Raw genomic sequence first — 18,651 nt, 5'->3', positions numbered from 1 at the left:
AAAGCGCTAGTCAGCAAAGTCTAGTACGTACAGATCAGACAAAGGAGGTTGTTTCTGAAATTTCTGAGCCAAGAGTTTCCTGGCGAAGGTCATGTAAGGGGGGGTCCATGTCCAAAGGTGGGGTGGGTGTGTCGGATGGTGACCTTCTTACACAATGAACGAGAGGCTAACATCGTCAACGGATATGATTTGAAGGGATCAGGCGCGGGGGCGCGGTCGGAGAGATCCTAGGAGACGTATATAAAGTCCGCCGAAGTCGGCCGTAGGCACATTCAAGCAATCGCCGGTCGGCACGATGAAGACCCTCGTAAGTATTCATCCTGACGGTCGGAAGTGCGCGCTCCTGTCTTTCTTTCTTTTGTTACCCGAACAATCAACGTGCCGCAATCGGACCGCTGCTCTTTCAGCGGAACGATGAAGTGACATAAAGTGACAAACTCGCGTTGCGAATATATAGTTCATTCCTGTCGAAGAATTAGGCAAGAAGTATGATAACCGAATCATTTTATCGCGCGGAAGTTCCGTGATCTGCCTCGGCTGCTTGATCGTCGTACAATAAATATATAGCTTCAAAGTTAAATATTATGGAACGTATTTTTCAAAATCAAATTTCCGTCGTTTATGTGTAAAAAACACTTGGTGTTGTATTATATCGAGCTATAAGAGCTACGTAAGCTTATTGCTAAACTCACCTCGAATTGAAATTCTTCATCTCCAGTTCGTTTCGTTTGCTCTGTGCGCCATCGTTGCTGCGGCACCTCTTTCTCGTGAGCGACGAGAAGCTCTCTTGGGCGGTCACGGATATTACGGTGGTGGCCATGGAGCTTACGGTGCTCACGGGGCTTACGGAGCTTACGGGGGTATAGGCTCGGGTATAGGCTACGGCGGGCATGGAGTCGCTGTTACTGGACCGTTCCTTGGGGCAGCGAGTGTCGCGGGTCCACACGTGGGTGCCACCGCTGTTTCCGGTCCGGCGATAGGCCCGGCTCGTTTGGCCGGATCGATGGCCGGTCCTGCTCACGTGTCGGGCGCCGTTGCTGGACCAGCTGTTGTGACCGCGTCGGTCGCTGGTCCGGCGCACGTGGAAGGCTACGGTGGTCCGTACGACGGTGGCTATGGAGATGGCTATGGAGGTGGCTATGGAGGTGCCTATGGAGGTGCCTATGGCGGTAATTATGGTAAGTAATATAACTGATTATAAAGTTGTCGCGTGAAAGAAAAAGAACTCTTGACGATAAGCAGATTGCAAAAAAGATTCTAGCTTAAAAATGAGTAATAATCTAAAGTAAAGAAACAACTTGAAGAAATTGGTCAGATTGCATAATACTGTGCATGAAGCAATTTTTGGAGTAATTTTTTAGAAAGTTTACTATACAGTTAAAAAGAGGTATTTTTAGAGTTTATTTTTGCATTCTTGAAAGTATTAAACTCTGTACGTATTGAGAGATTCCATCTCTAATATTTATTTTCTCCAATATTTATTTTTTCGCTAATATTTATTTTCTTCTGGTCATTTGCAGGCGGTTACGGATACGCGGCTGCTCCTGCTTACGGCTATGCGGGATACGCCAGCGGTCACGGAGGACACGGAGGACACGGAGTGGTTGTTGCCGGACCGGCTACCCACGGTGCAGTTCTGGCTGGACCTCATTCCGGAAGCGCGGCTGTTTCTGGACCGCACGCCGGTTCGGTGGTGATTGCCGGCCCTTCCGGAAAGATTACGGCCCACGGAAGCGGTTACGGTGCCGCTATCCATGCCGGCCACGGCCATGGCCACTGGTAACGCGCGCACAGCCGTCTGCGAAACGCAAAAAAAAAGGGGGAAAAAATCTCTCTGAATCATCTCGTCGGGTCGAAAATATAATACCGTTCCCTCCCGTGATTTTCTAAGAGAGATTGAAGAAGTATTACGGAGATCTAAAATTGCTGTAACACGACGACGCTCGTCGCGCTCGGTGCTCTCGGTTCATGGCGCGCGCATATTTTCATTGTTTCTGTACGAATGGAATAAATTCATTCTCCTTTATAAAAGAAAGATATTTGTGCAATATAAAATAACCCAGAGAGCATTATTTAAATATGTATACATATAATGTATTGCTTGGTGCATCTCATCAATTTTGATCTCTTATTAAATTCACACGTATCTTACTGTATATTATACGCGACGTATTGTTTTTGTATTATATATCCTTATATCTAACAGACTTTATAAACGCTATTATTCACAAACGATTAAACCGGATTGTACAATTATAGGAGACATTCTCCGAAATTTTCCGGTGGACAATCGTGCAGAAGCCTTGTGATCAACCATTGGTTTTAAAAGTCAAGTCAATTATCTTATGCGAACTGCCGTAGCAATTTGATTAACTAATCTAACTTTCTCTTCTATTAGCAAAGCTCAAATTATCTATGATGAAAACAATAGGTAATACAGCACAATTATATACAATGAATGAAAGTCTTGAATAATCGTTTACCACTTGAACGAACTATTATCGTTTTCTACAAGAAAAAATATGTAAAAGGTAATTTATTGCAAATTAACATCGTGCACAAAACACACATTTATATTTCAATAAAATTAAAATGTAATTTATAAAATTGTAAAGATAAGATAAAATCGCGCAGAATATTTAATATTTTGCCACTAATCCGATTTTAGCATGCTTTAATCTAACATTAACAATGGTGAATAAGTGAATGTAGTTTACATAATTAACTGGAATCTGTAGAAATTCATCATCTTTGCTGATTTTTGCTCATAGTTTATGCTACTATTCCGTCCAACGCGACCCGTTTAGTCTAAAATTCTTTGTTACGCTTCTTTCTCTGTACTTGCGCTTATCTAGCCTGTTTCGTTATAATTTTCCAGCGTAACATATGGAAATAGCGACATGTAACGACCGTTCGTACTTCATTACGTTTATCAGAACGGCTACACGTTTCACGTCACGTATTGTTCGACCAGGTCGTTATATCAGCGACACCGATTCGTATCACTCGATAATAGATCACTCGTGGTATCCGGCAAGCACGCTCGCTAAACGCAAGGAGCCCGTAATTGAGGAATCTGACACAGATATCCGACGTAAATGCGTGCCTTAATGCAACGCGTAATGATCGTTGCCGATGTAAAGAGTAAGGTCGTCGCGAGCGTGACTCGACGTGGCTCGCCACTCATAAGCTGAACATGAAAAGTCACGGTCAGAGAGAAAACCAGATAGAGCGGTCTGTAAAACATTGATGTAAATTCGAAATTCTATTGCTATCCGGGGTAATTTCATCGATAACTCAATATCCATTTAACGGTGTAAAACTGATTTGTAATATTGTACATTGAGATTATACATTATGTACTACGATGTACCCTACAACAATCCATTGGAACATATCTATGTTAAAATAATCCCTGTTTTATTAATGATCGGTGATTGCATGATTTTTCGTACCAGAATAAAATGTACAATTTTTATACGGTCCATCGACAATTTTTTCGTGCACTCGAAGACCGCGTAATGAAAATCACGAGTGAAAAATATAGAAAAAGATATTCGACATAAATTTGAGTATCGTCGCATCTCTCTAGCGAGCACAATTTATACAGGATTTTGCACAAATCCGAGTATAAAACGCGATTTATGGTATCTATTACGCGCGCGTAATTTATCGTATAACGATTTACAATCGCCGGATCGTCACATGGATATTTAATCTCGGATTTGCGTGTGTCCCGCGTCTTTGTCCTCCCCTTTTTTTTCCACAACAAATTGCTATCGGAAAATGATATAACCCGCGGCTTTGTTCGCGCGGCGAGCACTCTCGGAACGGAATATCGAGCGACGCTCCGCTCGAGCGTGGCCTTCGCCTTATGGGAAAATCGTGGCCCGAGCCACGTCTCGGCTGAGATAGCGGCGACGCGACTACGTAATCCCGCGCGTTTCATCATCGCGATGGTAGCTGCATGCATTGTGAGAATGCACCGAACCCTCGCAAATTCCGAAAGGTCACCCACTTGTTATCGGCCGCCCACCGTCCGCGAGCAAACGGAATAAGAAATGGGTCGGGCAACAGGCCGCGCTGTGTTTTCACGACGGACACGCGAATAACGCGCAAGGACGTTAATTGCTATTATGCGTCGACAATGGGTGGGCGATAATCGATCATGAATTAGCGGGCGTCCGTAACACCCACATCGCTCGCAGGCGGTACAAGTTGACGAGTGATTGTAAGCGTGGGAAGATATTGTTCCAATTAGTGATTGAGCTTCTAAGATTCGCTTAATAATATTGTGGCAGCAAGCACAGTTATCGAAGAATGACAAAAATGATATTCTAAGAACGTGAACAATTATTACGTGCAAATGTGAATTCCTTTAATACTTTTTATATAATGAACTTTTATATTTAGACATTTCGAATAATATTGCATTTAATAAAAATGAAGAAAACGTAAGACATGCATCCAAACGAGATATTCTAAGATTAACTATAACTAATCTCATCTTTTACTATTTCTAAATTATTTTATTGGTTTGAGAAAGATTACATTTTATTTTATATTTATATGGAATCTTGATCAATTATATACGTTCATGTTTTTAAGTGCATTACAATTTAAAAACATTGATTACATTATACTAGTAAAATGTTTGAATCTATCAGTTAACTAAAAGAGAGAGAGAGAGAGATAACGTAACTACATAATTTGTAAGTTGTTTTGCTTAAATTGGAAGTAAGATAGCATTTCATAATAAACTTAAACTAAATTAATGAGGTAGATAAGTTTTTACACAGAGTGGCTGGAAAAACCGCCAACTTTTTTTCTTAACATACACGGCTTTGCTTTATGAAAAATTAAATACATAATGCATCTTCTATTCGACGAACGAAGACTCTTCGGTTTCTCTGAATTTTTATGATAAGGAGTAAAATATTTCTCATAAATATATTATAAAAGAGAAACTTTTAAATGTTACAAATTCGATCTCTTTAAAAAATTCTTGAAAAAAGTAATCGAATTTTATTGAATATTATTCATAAATAGATTTAAATTTACAACTAATATTAATATTGTGTGATATGCAAATAAGTAATTAAACACTATTAAATATTCGTAATTGTAACGTACCGAATTGGAAGCTATCAAGGAAGGTAAGTAAACTAGTTCTTGCAATTTGCGTGTAGTTGAATGGACCCGTCATATGTAATACGTATCGACTATATGTCTAGCAACCCTGATAAAACGTCATTATATTCACGCTTTCTGCGAAACGCATTTATATGGGTTTGAAAACGACAGCTCCCGCGTGTGAATTCGTCTTTGTTGCCGCCATAAATCACGAGTCTTGTCGCGGGGTCAGAGTTACGACCGAGACCGATCGTCGTCAGCTACCGGATAGCCGGTGGCATTCCTGCGGAGATCGATCTGGGGAGAACATAAGGCAAGAAAGCCGGATTGTTTTCTCTTGGCAAACTCATTCTCTCTCCCTCCCCTCCCCTCTCCTCTCTCTCTCTCTCTCTCTCTCTCTCTCTTTCTCTTCCTCCTCCTCTCTCTCTCCTCCTCTGCATTATACAACGACTACGCGAAAATGGCGTGAGGCGTGGCCGATAATAATGAGGCGAATAGGGTGTGTGTGAAAGATCGTTAATAGGCCGAACTGTAGAGAGCCACTGATCCGTAGATCGCGCAAGGTCGATCAATAAATCCTTCGACAGTCGTAATAGTTTCGGAACCGCGAGCGACGCACTTCATTTTGAATGCCTACGGAGAGTAAAAAAAAATGTATTAATTTTTGAAAAACGTAAGATAAAATCGCAATATTTATACATGTATTTAACTGCAAAATTAAAAAATTTTGCATCAAAAATTTTAGAATTCATCTATTGAAAATACTACGCAAAGTATTTTTCCTGTCGAACTCATTACGTGATTTTCGTTACGTGATTTTCGTTATGAATATTGCACTCAAATAATTTTTCTGCGAGGTTTGTAACGCGAAATAATTATTTTTTAATTATCGAGTAAAGCAATCTCCGCCACAGTGCATAGTTGAAAGTTGAAAATATTAAAATATAAACCACTTTTATCACGCCACTTTTTATTATTAATTTGTAAATATTATTTTTTTTACATAAATTTCGAATTTATCGTTCAAAGAGCAAAATAGCGCGTATGTTTTCAATGAAATTTCATGAAAATGTGAAACTTTTAAATCGCGTGGAAATGTATACGCCCGTCAAATGTCTACTGTATGTTACACTATATGCCTCAGCATGTTTATATACTCTTCTTGAAGATACGACTCACCTGAATTGTAAATATTTTAAGCATCAAGTCGTGCGAGTCTCTTTACCGGAAAATTCTGAAAGCTGCGCGGGACCGCCGCTGCTTCGCCTCTCGATCCCATCGATATCAAATTCTTTTCCGCTCTCATTAATGCCACGTAGCCGATTGACCACCGCATAGCGCGTCTCCATCGATGACGACGGAGGATGTCAAGATTCGACGCAACGTCTTTCCATCAGCCATCACAGAGGAACATTGCCGTGCAAGCTGATGCTAAGTGAGCTTTTATAGCCGGGATACGACTGGCACGTGGGACGGGCGAACTTGCGATGACGGGACAAGGCGGGGCTCAATCGTTCTGGACCCGTATGACAAGATTTAAAAAAAAGAGAAAAGAAAGAAAGTTCGATCTCAATCGGATTGACGTACGCGGTTGCGATGCAACCTCGAACCGAGTCGGAAACAGCGACCGCGCCCAAACGAGTAGGGGTGAACTACGATCTAAGAAGTTTATTTTATCACCTTCGCGACGTGATGTTTATTGGCGATACGCTGTCGCGATTGTGTTCACCCGGAGATGGAAGGGAGAGATCTCCTTGAATGGTATTGTAAATCAGCGCTATAATGAACTGCATGGTTTAATGTCACGGAGAAAGTGCGGTCGAAGGTTGTGCAGAAAAATCGATAAAAAATAATTAGTGCGTAACCGAATCATGTTAAAATAATCATGCCGATATTATTTTTGATCTTTATTTGACATATTTGATCTTATATCATTGCTGATATTAGGGATGATACAATATATATGTCGCTACACAAAGTGGAATTAAAATGTAAATAAAATAGGTCTACAGGTATAAAATAATATATCTATAAATAAAAAAGGAAGAGAAAAGTGGCGATTTGACAGGACAGAATAGAGCGATCTGTTGCGTTTGGCAGACGAGTAATTTGATCTCACGAACGATCAATCTGAATCTCGTGCACATTGAAAATTTTCACAATGAACGATAAGCCATCACATTCTACGCTGCTTGAAGTAGAACACACTTGACAGTGCTCGGTGATTGATGATGTACAAAGCTAAATATATAGCGATAGTGATCACCATGTTGAAAACGTGTAACATTGTAGCCGACTGCACGTTCGTACCATTAGCCGAATAATAATCGACTAATGCACGCAATATGTACGCTTAAGCAACTTTGATAATCCCTTTATGTCATGTTTCGTGCTTTGTAATCGTAAACCATTTACAGAGGATATCAACGTACATACGCATGTGCGTTGACAAAAATCTACTTGGCCGCTCGCATTTCGGATATGCTTTGATAACTAAGTAGAGAACCGTATATGCCGTACCCAATAACATCCCTGTAAACACAGTAACGTGTGCTTTATGGAATTAGTTTACAGATTCTACACGGGAATAATAATGATGCAATGCTCGAGTACAATTACAAGAGTAACGCAATGATGAATTATATTATAACAAATAGAACGGATAAAAATACATTTTCATCTAATTTTATTGAGGATTACATGTCACGTTTGATTAACAAAAACTAAAACGATTCCGGAAAAATACGTTGCTGGAGCCTCGCCAAATTCCACTTGTGTAAAAATGGTTTCGTAACCGAGAAACTTTGTAGATCGCTGATCTACGTCATAACATAAGGAACACAATGCATTTCCCGTTTCCTCGAGAAGAAAGAAATCACGATGGAGGAAATTGACGAGATATCCAAGTTAATAAACTTTCGCGTTCATTGTATTTTTCACGTCCAAACACAGCAGATGCAGTTCTTTCGAATTTACCATTCGACAGACGGAATGACGATGGAAAAAGCTGGTGAAAGAGTTTCCGTATTGCTCAATCAGCAGTCATTTTTACATTCGGGGGTCTGTGTATGACGTCCGATAATGGCACTGCAAACGATCCCTGGCACCGCGTCTGCGATCTGCCGCGAACTTGATGGTATATCGTCGCGCGGCTGGGCACGTACACTCATATCCGACAACAATGGAGCCCTCATTCCTGGCGACAATCTGCTAAGCTCGGATGACGCGTGGGCAATGCAACCCGTGCCTCGCCTATACGAATGCACAATACAATGCGCAACGTAATCGTCTAATGGCGACAGACACGTGCCTGCCTACGAGCTGAGAGAAAGCAGGAAGAGGACACGCGATAGGATACGCGAATCGTCTTTAGTTTCAAGGTCGTTGATGACTGGAGGACTCGCGATAAGTAGTCATCTTATCCTTTAACGATCTTCGACGGCTGTTACGAAGTACATATTGATGTTGCATAATAAATAATACATTACGATAGTCGTTGATAATTTTTTTTCGCGCAGTGCTCTCTTTATCATTTATGATATACGTTTTTACGAAGAAGCAGATGAAATAATAAGATTTAGAAATCAATGCAGCACATTGTTTAGATAAATTCTGTCATTTGCTTTTGAACAAGCTATAATGTACGTCAATCACATCTATGATTGTTCGCTTAGTGAGCTAGGAGTAAATATTATATCAAGATATCGATCTGATCTATTGTTGTTGCTGCTACCGATTGCGCGAATAGACCAAGACCAATGTAACGCGCGAGACCGTAAACGGATGCGTTAAAATAGAGCGGCGTGACCCTCGAGCCGCATAACTTGACTTGCAGCGAGGTGAGACATTAGGTGTACTCTAGTGTCACTACACGGTGAACTGACTTAACGCTGATAAATCGTCGAAACGTCACCTCAGCTCGCGGAGAATGTTTGGCGTGTCCTATGCCCCGCCCTTGGGGTTGGCGGGAGCGTACGGGTTGGGGCCCGACGGGGAGACAATGCCCCTATAAAAGAGTGATGGACACCGGTCGATGACAGCCACATCCACCTCAGCCACCGAGGCAAATTTTGTAGCAGCAACCACCGATTACTCCCCTTTTCGTTATGTGCTCCCTGGTCGCGGTTCTCCTCGTAGCGGCTCTGTCGGTGGCAACCGCGGCGCCGTCAGGCTACTTGGGCCACGGTGCCGCGTTAGCCGGACCGATTCTAGGACCCGCGGCTCTTACAGGTCCCATTAATGGACCGTCCGTACTTGCCGGTCCGGTGGTTGGACCCGCGCGCATATCCGGAGCGGTCGATGGTGGTGCTGTCGTCACTGGTGCTGTAGCTGGACCGTCGGTCGTTTCCGGTAGCGTCGCTGGGCATGCGGCAGTGGTCGGCCCGGCTCTTGGCTATGCGGCACCAGCTTTGGGATGGCCTGCTTACGGTAAGCCACAATCAATTGTTATTATCAAGCGAACGCTAATGAACTGTGAGATAACTTTACAGATATTAGGGAGTTTTTGCAATACCGTCTTTCAGACACGGTAACCGTATCTCAATTGTTCAGATACATAGTGAATGTATCTGAACAATTCAGATACGGTTACGGTATCTGAAAGACGGTATTGCAAAAACTCCCTATTATTAATCATTCCTCGTTAAAGAGGCTTTATTTCAAAAATTTCAAAAGAACTTAAAAAATGTGAGCAGTTTAATATATGACAGTATTGACGGTATTGTGCGTGTGTGCTGTATGAACATGATTTTAATAATTAACCGACAAACTGCAATGCATATTTTATCTTACTAGGGCCATTATTAGCGAACAATGGTTACGTCGTTCTAATGTAACGTATTGCCAGCGTTTATTACTCTATAATAATTCAGATTTTAACGTTGATCTTTTTTGATTCTGTAAAAATTACGAAACCTTGTTTATCTGATTTACATTTTATTGAATCCACTATTCAATCTAAAAAATTGTTATGTAATTTCTTAACTCGATAATACTGCTTCATAATGATAAGCAGATTTAATTCGGACTTTCTAACTTTATCTTCAAACTTTTTAAATATGTTTTATGTTAATCATTCGAACAATATCCCTGAATTTTATCTCTAGAATTTTATCTCTATATTATATTTTATAATCACAATTATACAAAGTGGATCAAAATAATTATTTGCTTGTTTTGAATTTGTGAATTTGAATATACATATAAAAAGTTTTTGCTCAAGAAATTATTATTTTATATATGGAACATTGAAAATGCTCGAGTCGCTTGTTGTACGTATGTACTTCAAATGTACAAGCTGGTTCTTTGTATTTTTTAGGTCCTTATGGAGCAGTTCTTGCTGGTCCTGCTGTAGGTCCAGCGGCTCTCGCCGGACCTATCGCAGCTCCAGCTCTGATTGCTGGCCCATCCGGCAGTATTGCTGCTGGACACGGTGGATTAGGCGGTATCGTTCGTGGATATGCGTCTGGACACTGGTAATTCACATCACCCCGGCAGTATGAACTAAGGACCTTCGCGACTGATCTCTCAGATACCCGCAATCTCGATCACGATCTGCATCACAATTTTCGTTATTTGGCATATTTCCCACCATCATATTTCTTATATGTGTATATAACATAAAGTTTCATACATATAATGTTAATATTATAATAATAATAAACGCATGGCACTTCTGGAACAAAACTTTTTGCCTGTTACATCTTCCTACATGCACTTCTAATAGTTAGTTTATATAAATTTATATATATATATATATATATATATATATCCACGATATATTGAACTCTAGTGTCTCTAAAAGAAAACGTTTTTCTAAACATTAAAAAGAAAGAATTATGAAGAAATAACATTCTTTAATTTCATGTAGAGCTCCCCGGGGCATAACGGAACCACGGGGCATAATGGGATATGGTCGATATCTTTTTACAGAGATGCTGCCATGTAATGAAATGTCATGTAATGATTAAATAAGAGTTAATGTTAAAGAACCGTAACCGTTTCCGATTCTCTTGAGAGCTCATTATGTGCGACAGTATTTGTAAACGAGTAAAATGCGAGCGACCAGGACCCATTGTTTTGACGTGTATAATATCTCCTTAGAAGCCAATAGGGCTTGGTGCGGCCGGTCAACGGCCCCTATTTCGCGGTCCATTGTGCCGCCATTGGTGCCAATGTCTCTATTGCGCGACGATACCCGTCCACCTTCTCCGGTAATTGTCGGAAATTGCCTCAACGCCATACCAATCAGCCGCATATTCTCCCGCGTAAAGGGAATGGGTGATCGCGCGGATATCGAAGCATTTCCCTTTTCGTCTCGTTTTCTCGATGCACATTCGCGTGACATTCTGCGCATTCCGGATCTTTAATCTCCATTTTTAATCACGGTCAGACGAATGCAAGACGCTGTGTTATAACGATGCCGGCGCATCACCGTTCGGGCACGCTCGTGTTTTCTATCTAGCGCTTGTGGCCGCGAAAATTATGGCAATATCCACGCGTCCACGCGCGCATTACCATCTCAAAAACACCAGCTCAACCATCGCTTAGAAAAATATAGTCTCGTGTAATAAGTAGGTATAAATTTTTATAGAAATGCACCAGATTGAAAACTTTGAAGGCACTGTCGTATGGCAAAATACAAGAGGTGTGAGTAAACATGTGGCGTATGTTAATAATAGCAAGATTAGTTATACATGTCGATAGAGTGATACTGACTCCTTTTAAGATCCTTTAGTTTTTTAATTGAGTTCAGAATAGATTACATCGCACTATAGATTTTATAGATAACATATAACGATACTTTGATGATACTTTTTAAAAGGCAATGTTTATTTTTTAATCATTTCTATTGTATTAATTTATGACTATAATAATAGACTCAGCTGAATGCTGTGTTCGCACTGCTTCTTGATAAAGAGACGGTGCCAATTTTTTTCACGCCAACTGGAAAATATGTTATCGTAGCACGGAGATATTATAGAGCAGATAAGTTCTATAATATATAGAACGCGTTTTGAGGGACATTCGGCACTAATTTAACAATAATTAAGCCAATTTACTGATAAAGACGAAACAATATTGAAGACGTAGTCTCTATTACAAAACTGCTGATAAATACAACTGTTTCTAAAGTATTGCAACTCCTGCATCCAACCTGCGATAAGGCACATAAGGAAAATATCTCTAACTAAACCTGAAATTAACATGTATCTCATTTATGTAATTACTAATAATTACCCAGAATTATTAATGCAACATTATGTTCGTTTTATTGGAAGCAAAGTAATGACCGAGTTCGAATAGTGAGGACAGTCGATCGAATAGTAAAAAGGATACGTAATAATATTTTTGCAAGCTAGATGTACCTAAAAGACAAAGAGTGGATATAACATTATTTTTCAGAAATTGTTATATCCGGTACAGGACTAGATTTATTTTTTAATTTTTATTTTCTCTGTGATAAATTATACGTTATTTATAATTTTACGATCTATTGTTTATGTATAGTTCGTACATGGATTCTTACACAATTCTTCAACGACATGTATCTCATTTATGTAATTACAATTTAATAATAGTCTTGTTATGTGTGTAAAATAAAATAAAATTTAAGACAATTAATATTATGCTGATAGATATTTTATTTTATTTAACAGTTAGCCCACCACCAAGTAAAATTATACCCCCCAAACATGATATATTTATAAGTGCACAGAAAATATCATATTTTATATAGTTAAAGATTAGTGCAGTTGTTTATAGAACTGAAGCGAGAGAAGAAGAGACGCAAGAAGTAACGTTGTTCCAAGAAGTGACTTAGTTCCAAGTCAGAGTCCAAGTTAGAATAGCCCGTCCAATAATTATTGCTCGGTATTAGTTCAGTCCAAATGCTACTCATTTTTGCCTCTTATTCAAAACTGTCTTCTTTACGGCATATCCATATGATCTTTTATTGTTAATTAAAACACTTTTGAACACAATCCCACTCTGAGGAACATTTTCCTATAAAATAAATAGGTATTAACGATGGGTGCATTTCTTATTGTAAAAATATGATATTTATTAGATATCCTAGCGTGGGAACGCGCGCGTATATACCAGATAGCAAAGAGAATTGAAAAAGAATTTTTTTTAACTTCTTTTAAAGAGTTAAAAAGTTTTGCAACATAAAGATTCAAAAATTTTTTTATGATACATATGTTTTTAATAATAAAATCTTTTTTTTAATAAATCTTATATTTATATATTTTTTACTTTATAATGAAAAGAATTGTTTAGGAGAAAATCGGTGAGATTGCAACTGACAAATTCGCGAAAGAGGCTTGAAAAAGTCATCATAAAAATACATTTGCCGAAGTTATCCCCATAAGCGCGTGCAAACTTTATTGTACTTCATCAACCGAGCGGTCGAAGGGGCGCTTGTTAGTCGTCGCCGTACTTGATGAGAAAAGTTTAATCTACTAGTCCGTAATGCGTTTTTGCGTCACTCGTGAAATATGAATCGAGCTGTTTTTGAATAATGTTAACGACGATGATTTTGTATTTAAAATAAATAACAAGTTTCCATAAACATACTTTCGATTTATTTTTCATGAAACTGAATTTTCGTATATTTGATTTCAATATTATTTCAATCGTATGTCTAATTATTCAAAATGTAATTTAAAAATGTACTCTACGCGAAAATTAATACATATTAATGGCATAACGTTTTACTTTTTTCTCATCGCAAATCGTTTTTTTTTTCCATATCCAGAAAAGAGGGACTGCACGATAACGCTACGTGAAATCGCACGACAACGCCAATCGTCGAGCTACCCATGCACCACACGTCCGAAACGAACCGAGTTATGCAAATTCGCGTACACGCAACTCTGTATCCGTTCTCATTGATTCGGGACGGATGCATCGTTGATATTGTTCTCAAATCACTCGACGTGCTGACATGGGACACAAGAATGAACGCGCAGTGATAGTAGCCGATGATAATACCTACGCTCGATACGATTATGCTCTCGAAATAATAGGTACTATTTAATTGGAAATAGATTGATTTAATACGCGTTTAACAATACGTCTGAATTACTTGCATGATTTTGCATGAATAATACGTTATGTCACACATACACACAAAAACATACAGGCACAAATAATGTCTATCTTTATAGCTTGATCTTTTGAACTCAAATAATTAGTAAAATTATCAAATTTGTTATTTTCCAGCTAATTTTTCTGAATATGCAATATATCCTGTAATTGATGTCTGATCGATATTATCTTTATTACAACTTTGTTATACAATATTAAGTTCACATTAAATTATTTAAAAATAAAAATGAGCACTAAACAATTATTTTTTCATAAGTTTCAGCCATCGATGCTTCGCGCCAATACAATTTATTGCGCGCGTTTTATTATGTATAGTTTGCTTCATAAAGTATAAATTAAAAATCTATATTATTTGCCGTTTGTTACTAGTATTAATTTTTCTCGTATTGCTTTACGACGATAAGGTGATACACTCAATCAGTTTGGTATTGGAAGATAAATCATCCGCGGGTAGCTACATATCTATAGTGTCCTGTATAAGAGCAACATACAGATTCTTGAATTTCTACGGTACGTGCTCTAATTGTGATTACGACTCGAGTATCCGTGAGCTGGACTCGTTGATCCAACAGACATAGTAATAGCGATGGCGCAACCACATTACATTTCAATCAAGTTTCCTACTCCATATACATATATACGTATATATATTTACATATGACCACTAATATAGGTAAACTTATCTAAATTTAATCTTGCCCTTTCAAAAACAGCGCTAGTTGTAAATGCATCGAAGAAAAAAAATCTTTATTATATTATTATTTAAGTAGAAACGTTGCGTAATTCGTAACGGAAAATATTGTTCAACGAAATATATAGAAATACTCTCGAGAAACGTTTGGTATGGAAATAACGCTATCGCGGAGAGCTATTGCAATTAAAGATTCAATGCTTGATCCGATGCTGCTAAATAGAAATTCCCGGCATTCCGCAATTCTCTTCAACTATTAATTTGATCGCGTCCGTAGGGAGTGTGCTAACAATGACACTTACTGGAATTGAAATTGCGTACATATTAATAAAGTGACAATTGTCACACGTTAATATGTAATGTCGCTATTTAGATAATTGCGCTACCAGCTGCAATGGTTTTCCATTGGCAATTATCTTACCTTTCAAAAATTTCTTATGTTGATTATTGAAAAGCTTTCGTGTTTAATTTTTAGCAAGTAGTGAGAAAAATGGTAGAAAATAAATGACAAAAAATGCTAAATTAACACATTCAAAATGTAAATAATTACGATTGGGACATGTGTCAGAAAAAAATGACTCATGGCAAGAACGATAAAATAACGACTTGTTAGCATTAATAACTGTTAATTACTTACTTATCTGTTACCTTCAAAGATACGTGGTATCTATATACCTAATTGTCCCAATACTTATCCGTTACCTTCAAAGATATGTAATATACCTAATTGTCACAATAATTGTGCCAATTAGAATTTAAAACGCTTCGATATCTGTCATTTTTGTTCATGGAAAAAAACGATGAATTCTTATTGCGCAGTACGTTTAATTTATTGTATGCATAATTACATAACTTTTGCAACTTTGTAATAATAATAAGTAAAATTATTTGTTTATATAATATTTATAAAATAAATCATTGAAACTGATTGCATGGGTTGTATGTAAATAGCGTAATTAACATGTAGCTTATGTAGAAGTCAATATAATACGAGTCTAGCGTACAAGCAACATAAATCTTACATCGAGAACTCGACATTCTGCTTTTATTAGGTAAATATGCTTAGGTTAGTTGAATTACTTTGAGCTTTTACACGCGACGCGATTCTAGAATTGTTTGTCCCTTTCAAGTATAAATTCCTTCTAACTGCTGGAAGTAGGAACAGCACGCCAGCATACGCATTTACAATTTTTCTCCGCTATAATCTGGACTTTTATTATCAACGTGTACTGGAGCAGAATGCGCAGATTAATATTAGGATTAATTTAAACAAGCAGCAAGAGTATGTCTATAAATTTATCGTATATGGCACGTAAATCACGATTTACCTTTGTACACGGAAGAAGGGTTTAATAAAAGCTTTATCGTTAGACCAGCTTATATTAAAGCATATGAATAAATAAATAAATAAAGTTATTTTATAATTCCAGAACAATAAACGTTAATATCTGTTGTTGATCCAGTGTATTCAACAATACTCGTGTATTTTTCTTGTCACTCAGATTACATATCTCGTATTAAACGTAAATATATTTGTTTTGTGATAAATCAATATTAATATTTAATTGTTTTAAGCTAGAAAATTTGCTTCTTTATAGTTATATAAAATTCACAAATAAATTTGAATTAAAGGACAGACGGAATAAAAAGTTATAGCTGGATGAAGTTAATAGGATATGTATATAACAATTGGCACATGATTAATAATACTTCAGCGTATATAAATAAGAAAATAATATTTTATTATTTTACATCAAGAAACAAGTATCTTACAACTATTGTGTAATTAACAAATGTTGAAATTACATGTTACTTGAAATTAATTCATTTTATTATATTGATGTACTTAATTCAACTTACTATCAGTAAGCATATTAAGGGCATTGTATAAATCTATTGCATTGTATATTATGCATATTAATTGGCGTATAATATAATGTTTCAGCGATATTTTAAAGTGGATTGTAACGCTGTGCTAATCCCCCGGATGCAGCAGAACTTGCAGCTCCAGCGGAAGCGGCACCACTATTACCAACGCGGCCTCCTAAAAAGCCTGGCGCTACTAAACGGCTAGGAACAACTCCCACTGCTGGACTCCCGGCAACATTCGGCCATGATTCTCCGTGCACGAAACGGTGCAATACAGGATAACTAGGTGGAATTTCTATATGTTGGCCCAAACCGGTACGGAAGTTATCAACGTACGTTTTGAAGCCGTTGAAAGCACTTGATGCTGCACTAGCCGCTGATGTCGCAAAATTATGAGATAACTCACCAACCCTGGGTATACCTACAAGGTTCACAAGATTGGGAAATGTTTCTTCGTGGAACAATTGTGCTGGTATTACTCCTCCTTGTATCATCTGTAATAATCGTGCAAAATATTGTTAATAAGTACAGCCTTAAATTAAAAAATTAATGTGAATAATATATAGGTACAGTATCTACAATAATATATGTAATAGCTATAAATAGCATAAATAAACTATGTACGATATTACAATTATTGATTATAATAATCTTTTTCTATTTAACAGAATTTTATAATGAATGTAATTAATACAAAGCTATTATTATTTACAATAACACAAGTTCACACGTTGTCAATTGAATTTAAATATATTATTAGAATTTATATATAAGTTTATTAATTTAATTTGCAATTAGTTTGTATATTTTAGAACATTGTTATTAGACGTAGTATATATTTACGTACATTTGCAGAAACGAGCGTCAGGAAGATCGCAGAAATGACGTGACTTTGAGCCATGATGAGAAATTAAACTCAAGTAACGTCTTGTGTAAATGCAAAACGTACGACTTCAGTACTTGTACTGAATTGTTAATTGCACGAAACTAATTTTTTTCGTTCGAGAATGTCCTTTTATATGCGGAGGCTGTGTATTCCTTTGTGCAAAATCCGTATCCCGAAGTATCTTTAAACATTGATATGTCTCGTCCCGGTTTATCGGTTTCGGGTACTTCGCACGATTATGATTGCAATGAACAGGCGATAACGTAAGCAAGATGGTCTTAATCGGTCTCGCGTGCGATGATCTCACGTTTCGGCGTGTCCTTGAAATGCATTCATATAAACGAAATACCGAGTCGAATTAAAATAAGTTGGTATATATGTAAAGTAAAAGCCATATGCGAGAAAAATAAGAATTGTAAAAGATTGGAAGGATTCAAATATTTAATGTACATCATAATTATCATTATAATAAATAATTTCGTACATAATTATTATATTTAATACATTTATTAATCCATTTCAGAAAATTTATGAAGTAAAATGATTATAACAAGTTATTCAATAAATAATCGTAGACGATGTTATGTAATAAAAAATGCGAACATAATAACTTTGCTAAATAATTCTTCTATTTTTGAAAGCACATGAAGTAGAATCTATAGAATTTCGATACATGTAGCCTTCCAGAGCGCATAACATTCGGAGGTGCTCGGTTATTGCAAATTTTAATTAGGACAACCCCCCCCTCCTCTCTCTCTCTCTCTCTCTCTCTCTCTCTCTTTCTCTCGTTCTCTCTGTACTGCTACAAACTTGCATCACTGCTCACATTTCAAGGCTTATAAAGAGATATTTCTCTCTTTTTATCGAATCCTAATTTGAAAATATTGAGAAATATCATACATATATGTGTAACAGCGCATAAATGTGTAAAAGTGTCTTTTATCATATCATTACAGAGTTA

General features: G+C 37.5%; 2 protein-coding genes and 1 pseudogene across 2 annotated transcripts; 2 read left to right on the top strand and 1 right to left on the bottom strand.

Annotated features, from left to right (window-relative positions):
* Positions 1 to 272: 272 nt before the first annotated feature.
* LOC139776375 (uncharacterized) lies at positions 273 to 4,463 on the top strand. The gene is made up of 3 exons (XM_071712960.1): positions 273 to 307; positions 719 to 1,178; positions 1,521 to 4,463. The coding sequence occupies exons 1-3, from the start codon at positions 296 to 298 to the stop codon at positions 1,781 to 1,783; spliced, it is 735 nt and encodes a 244-aa protein (XP_071569061.1). The 5' UTR covers positions 273 to 295; the 3' UTR covers positions 1,784 to 4,463.
* Positions 4,464 to 9,166: 4,703 nt separating this feature from the next.
* Positions 9,167 to 10,818, top strand: LOC139775278 (uncharacterized; annotated as a pseudogene).
* Positions 10,819 to 16,654: 5,836 nt separating this feature from the next.
* Positions 16,655 to 17,811, bottom strand: LOC139775269 (uncharacterized). Its single transcript, XM_071711144.1, has 2 exons — positions 17,652 to 17,811; positions 16,655 to 17,298 (listed from the first exon to the last, which is right to left on the bottom strand). The coding sequence occupies exons 1-2, from the start codon at positions 17,703 to 17,705 to the stop codon at positions 16,888 to 16,890; spliced, it is 465 nt and encodes a 154-aa protein (XP_071567245.1). The 5' UTR covers positions 17,706 to 17,811; the 3' UTR covers positions 16,655 to 16,887.
* Positions 17,812 to 18,651: the final 840 nt, after the last annotated feature.

This window comes from Temnothorax nylanderi, unplaced genomic scaffold, assembly GCF_030848795.1.
Source record: "Temnothorax nylanderi isolate EJ_2023f unplaced genomic scaffold, tnyl_v1.0 TNYL_tig0005_pilon, whole genome shotgun sequence".
NCBI lineage: Eukaryota > Metazoa > Arthropoda > Insecta > Hymenoptera > Formicidae > Temnothorax > Temnothorax nylanderi.
This window is presented reverse-complemented; position numbering and strand designations above follow the sequence as displayed.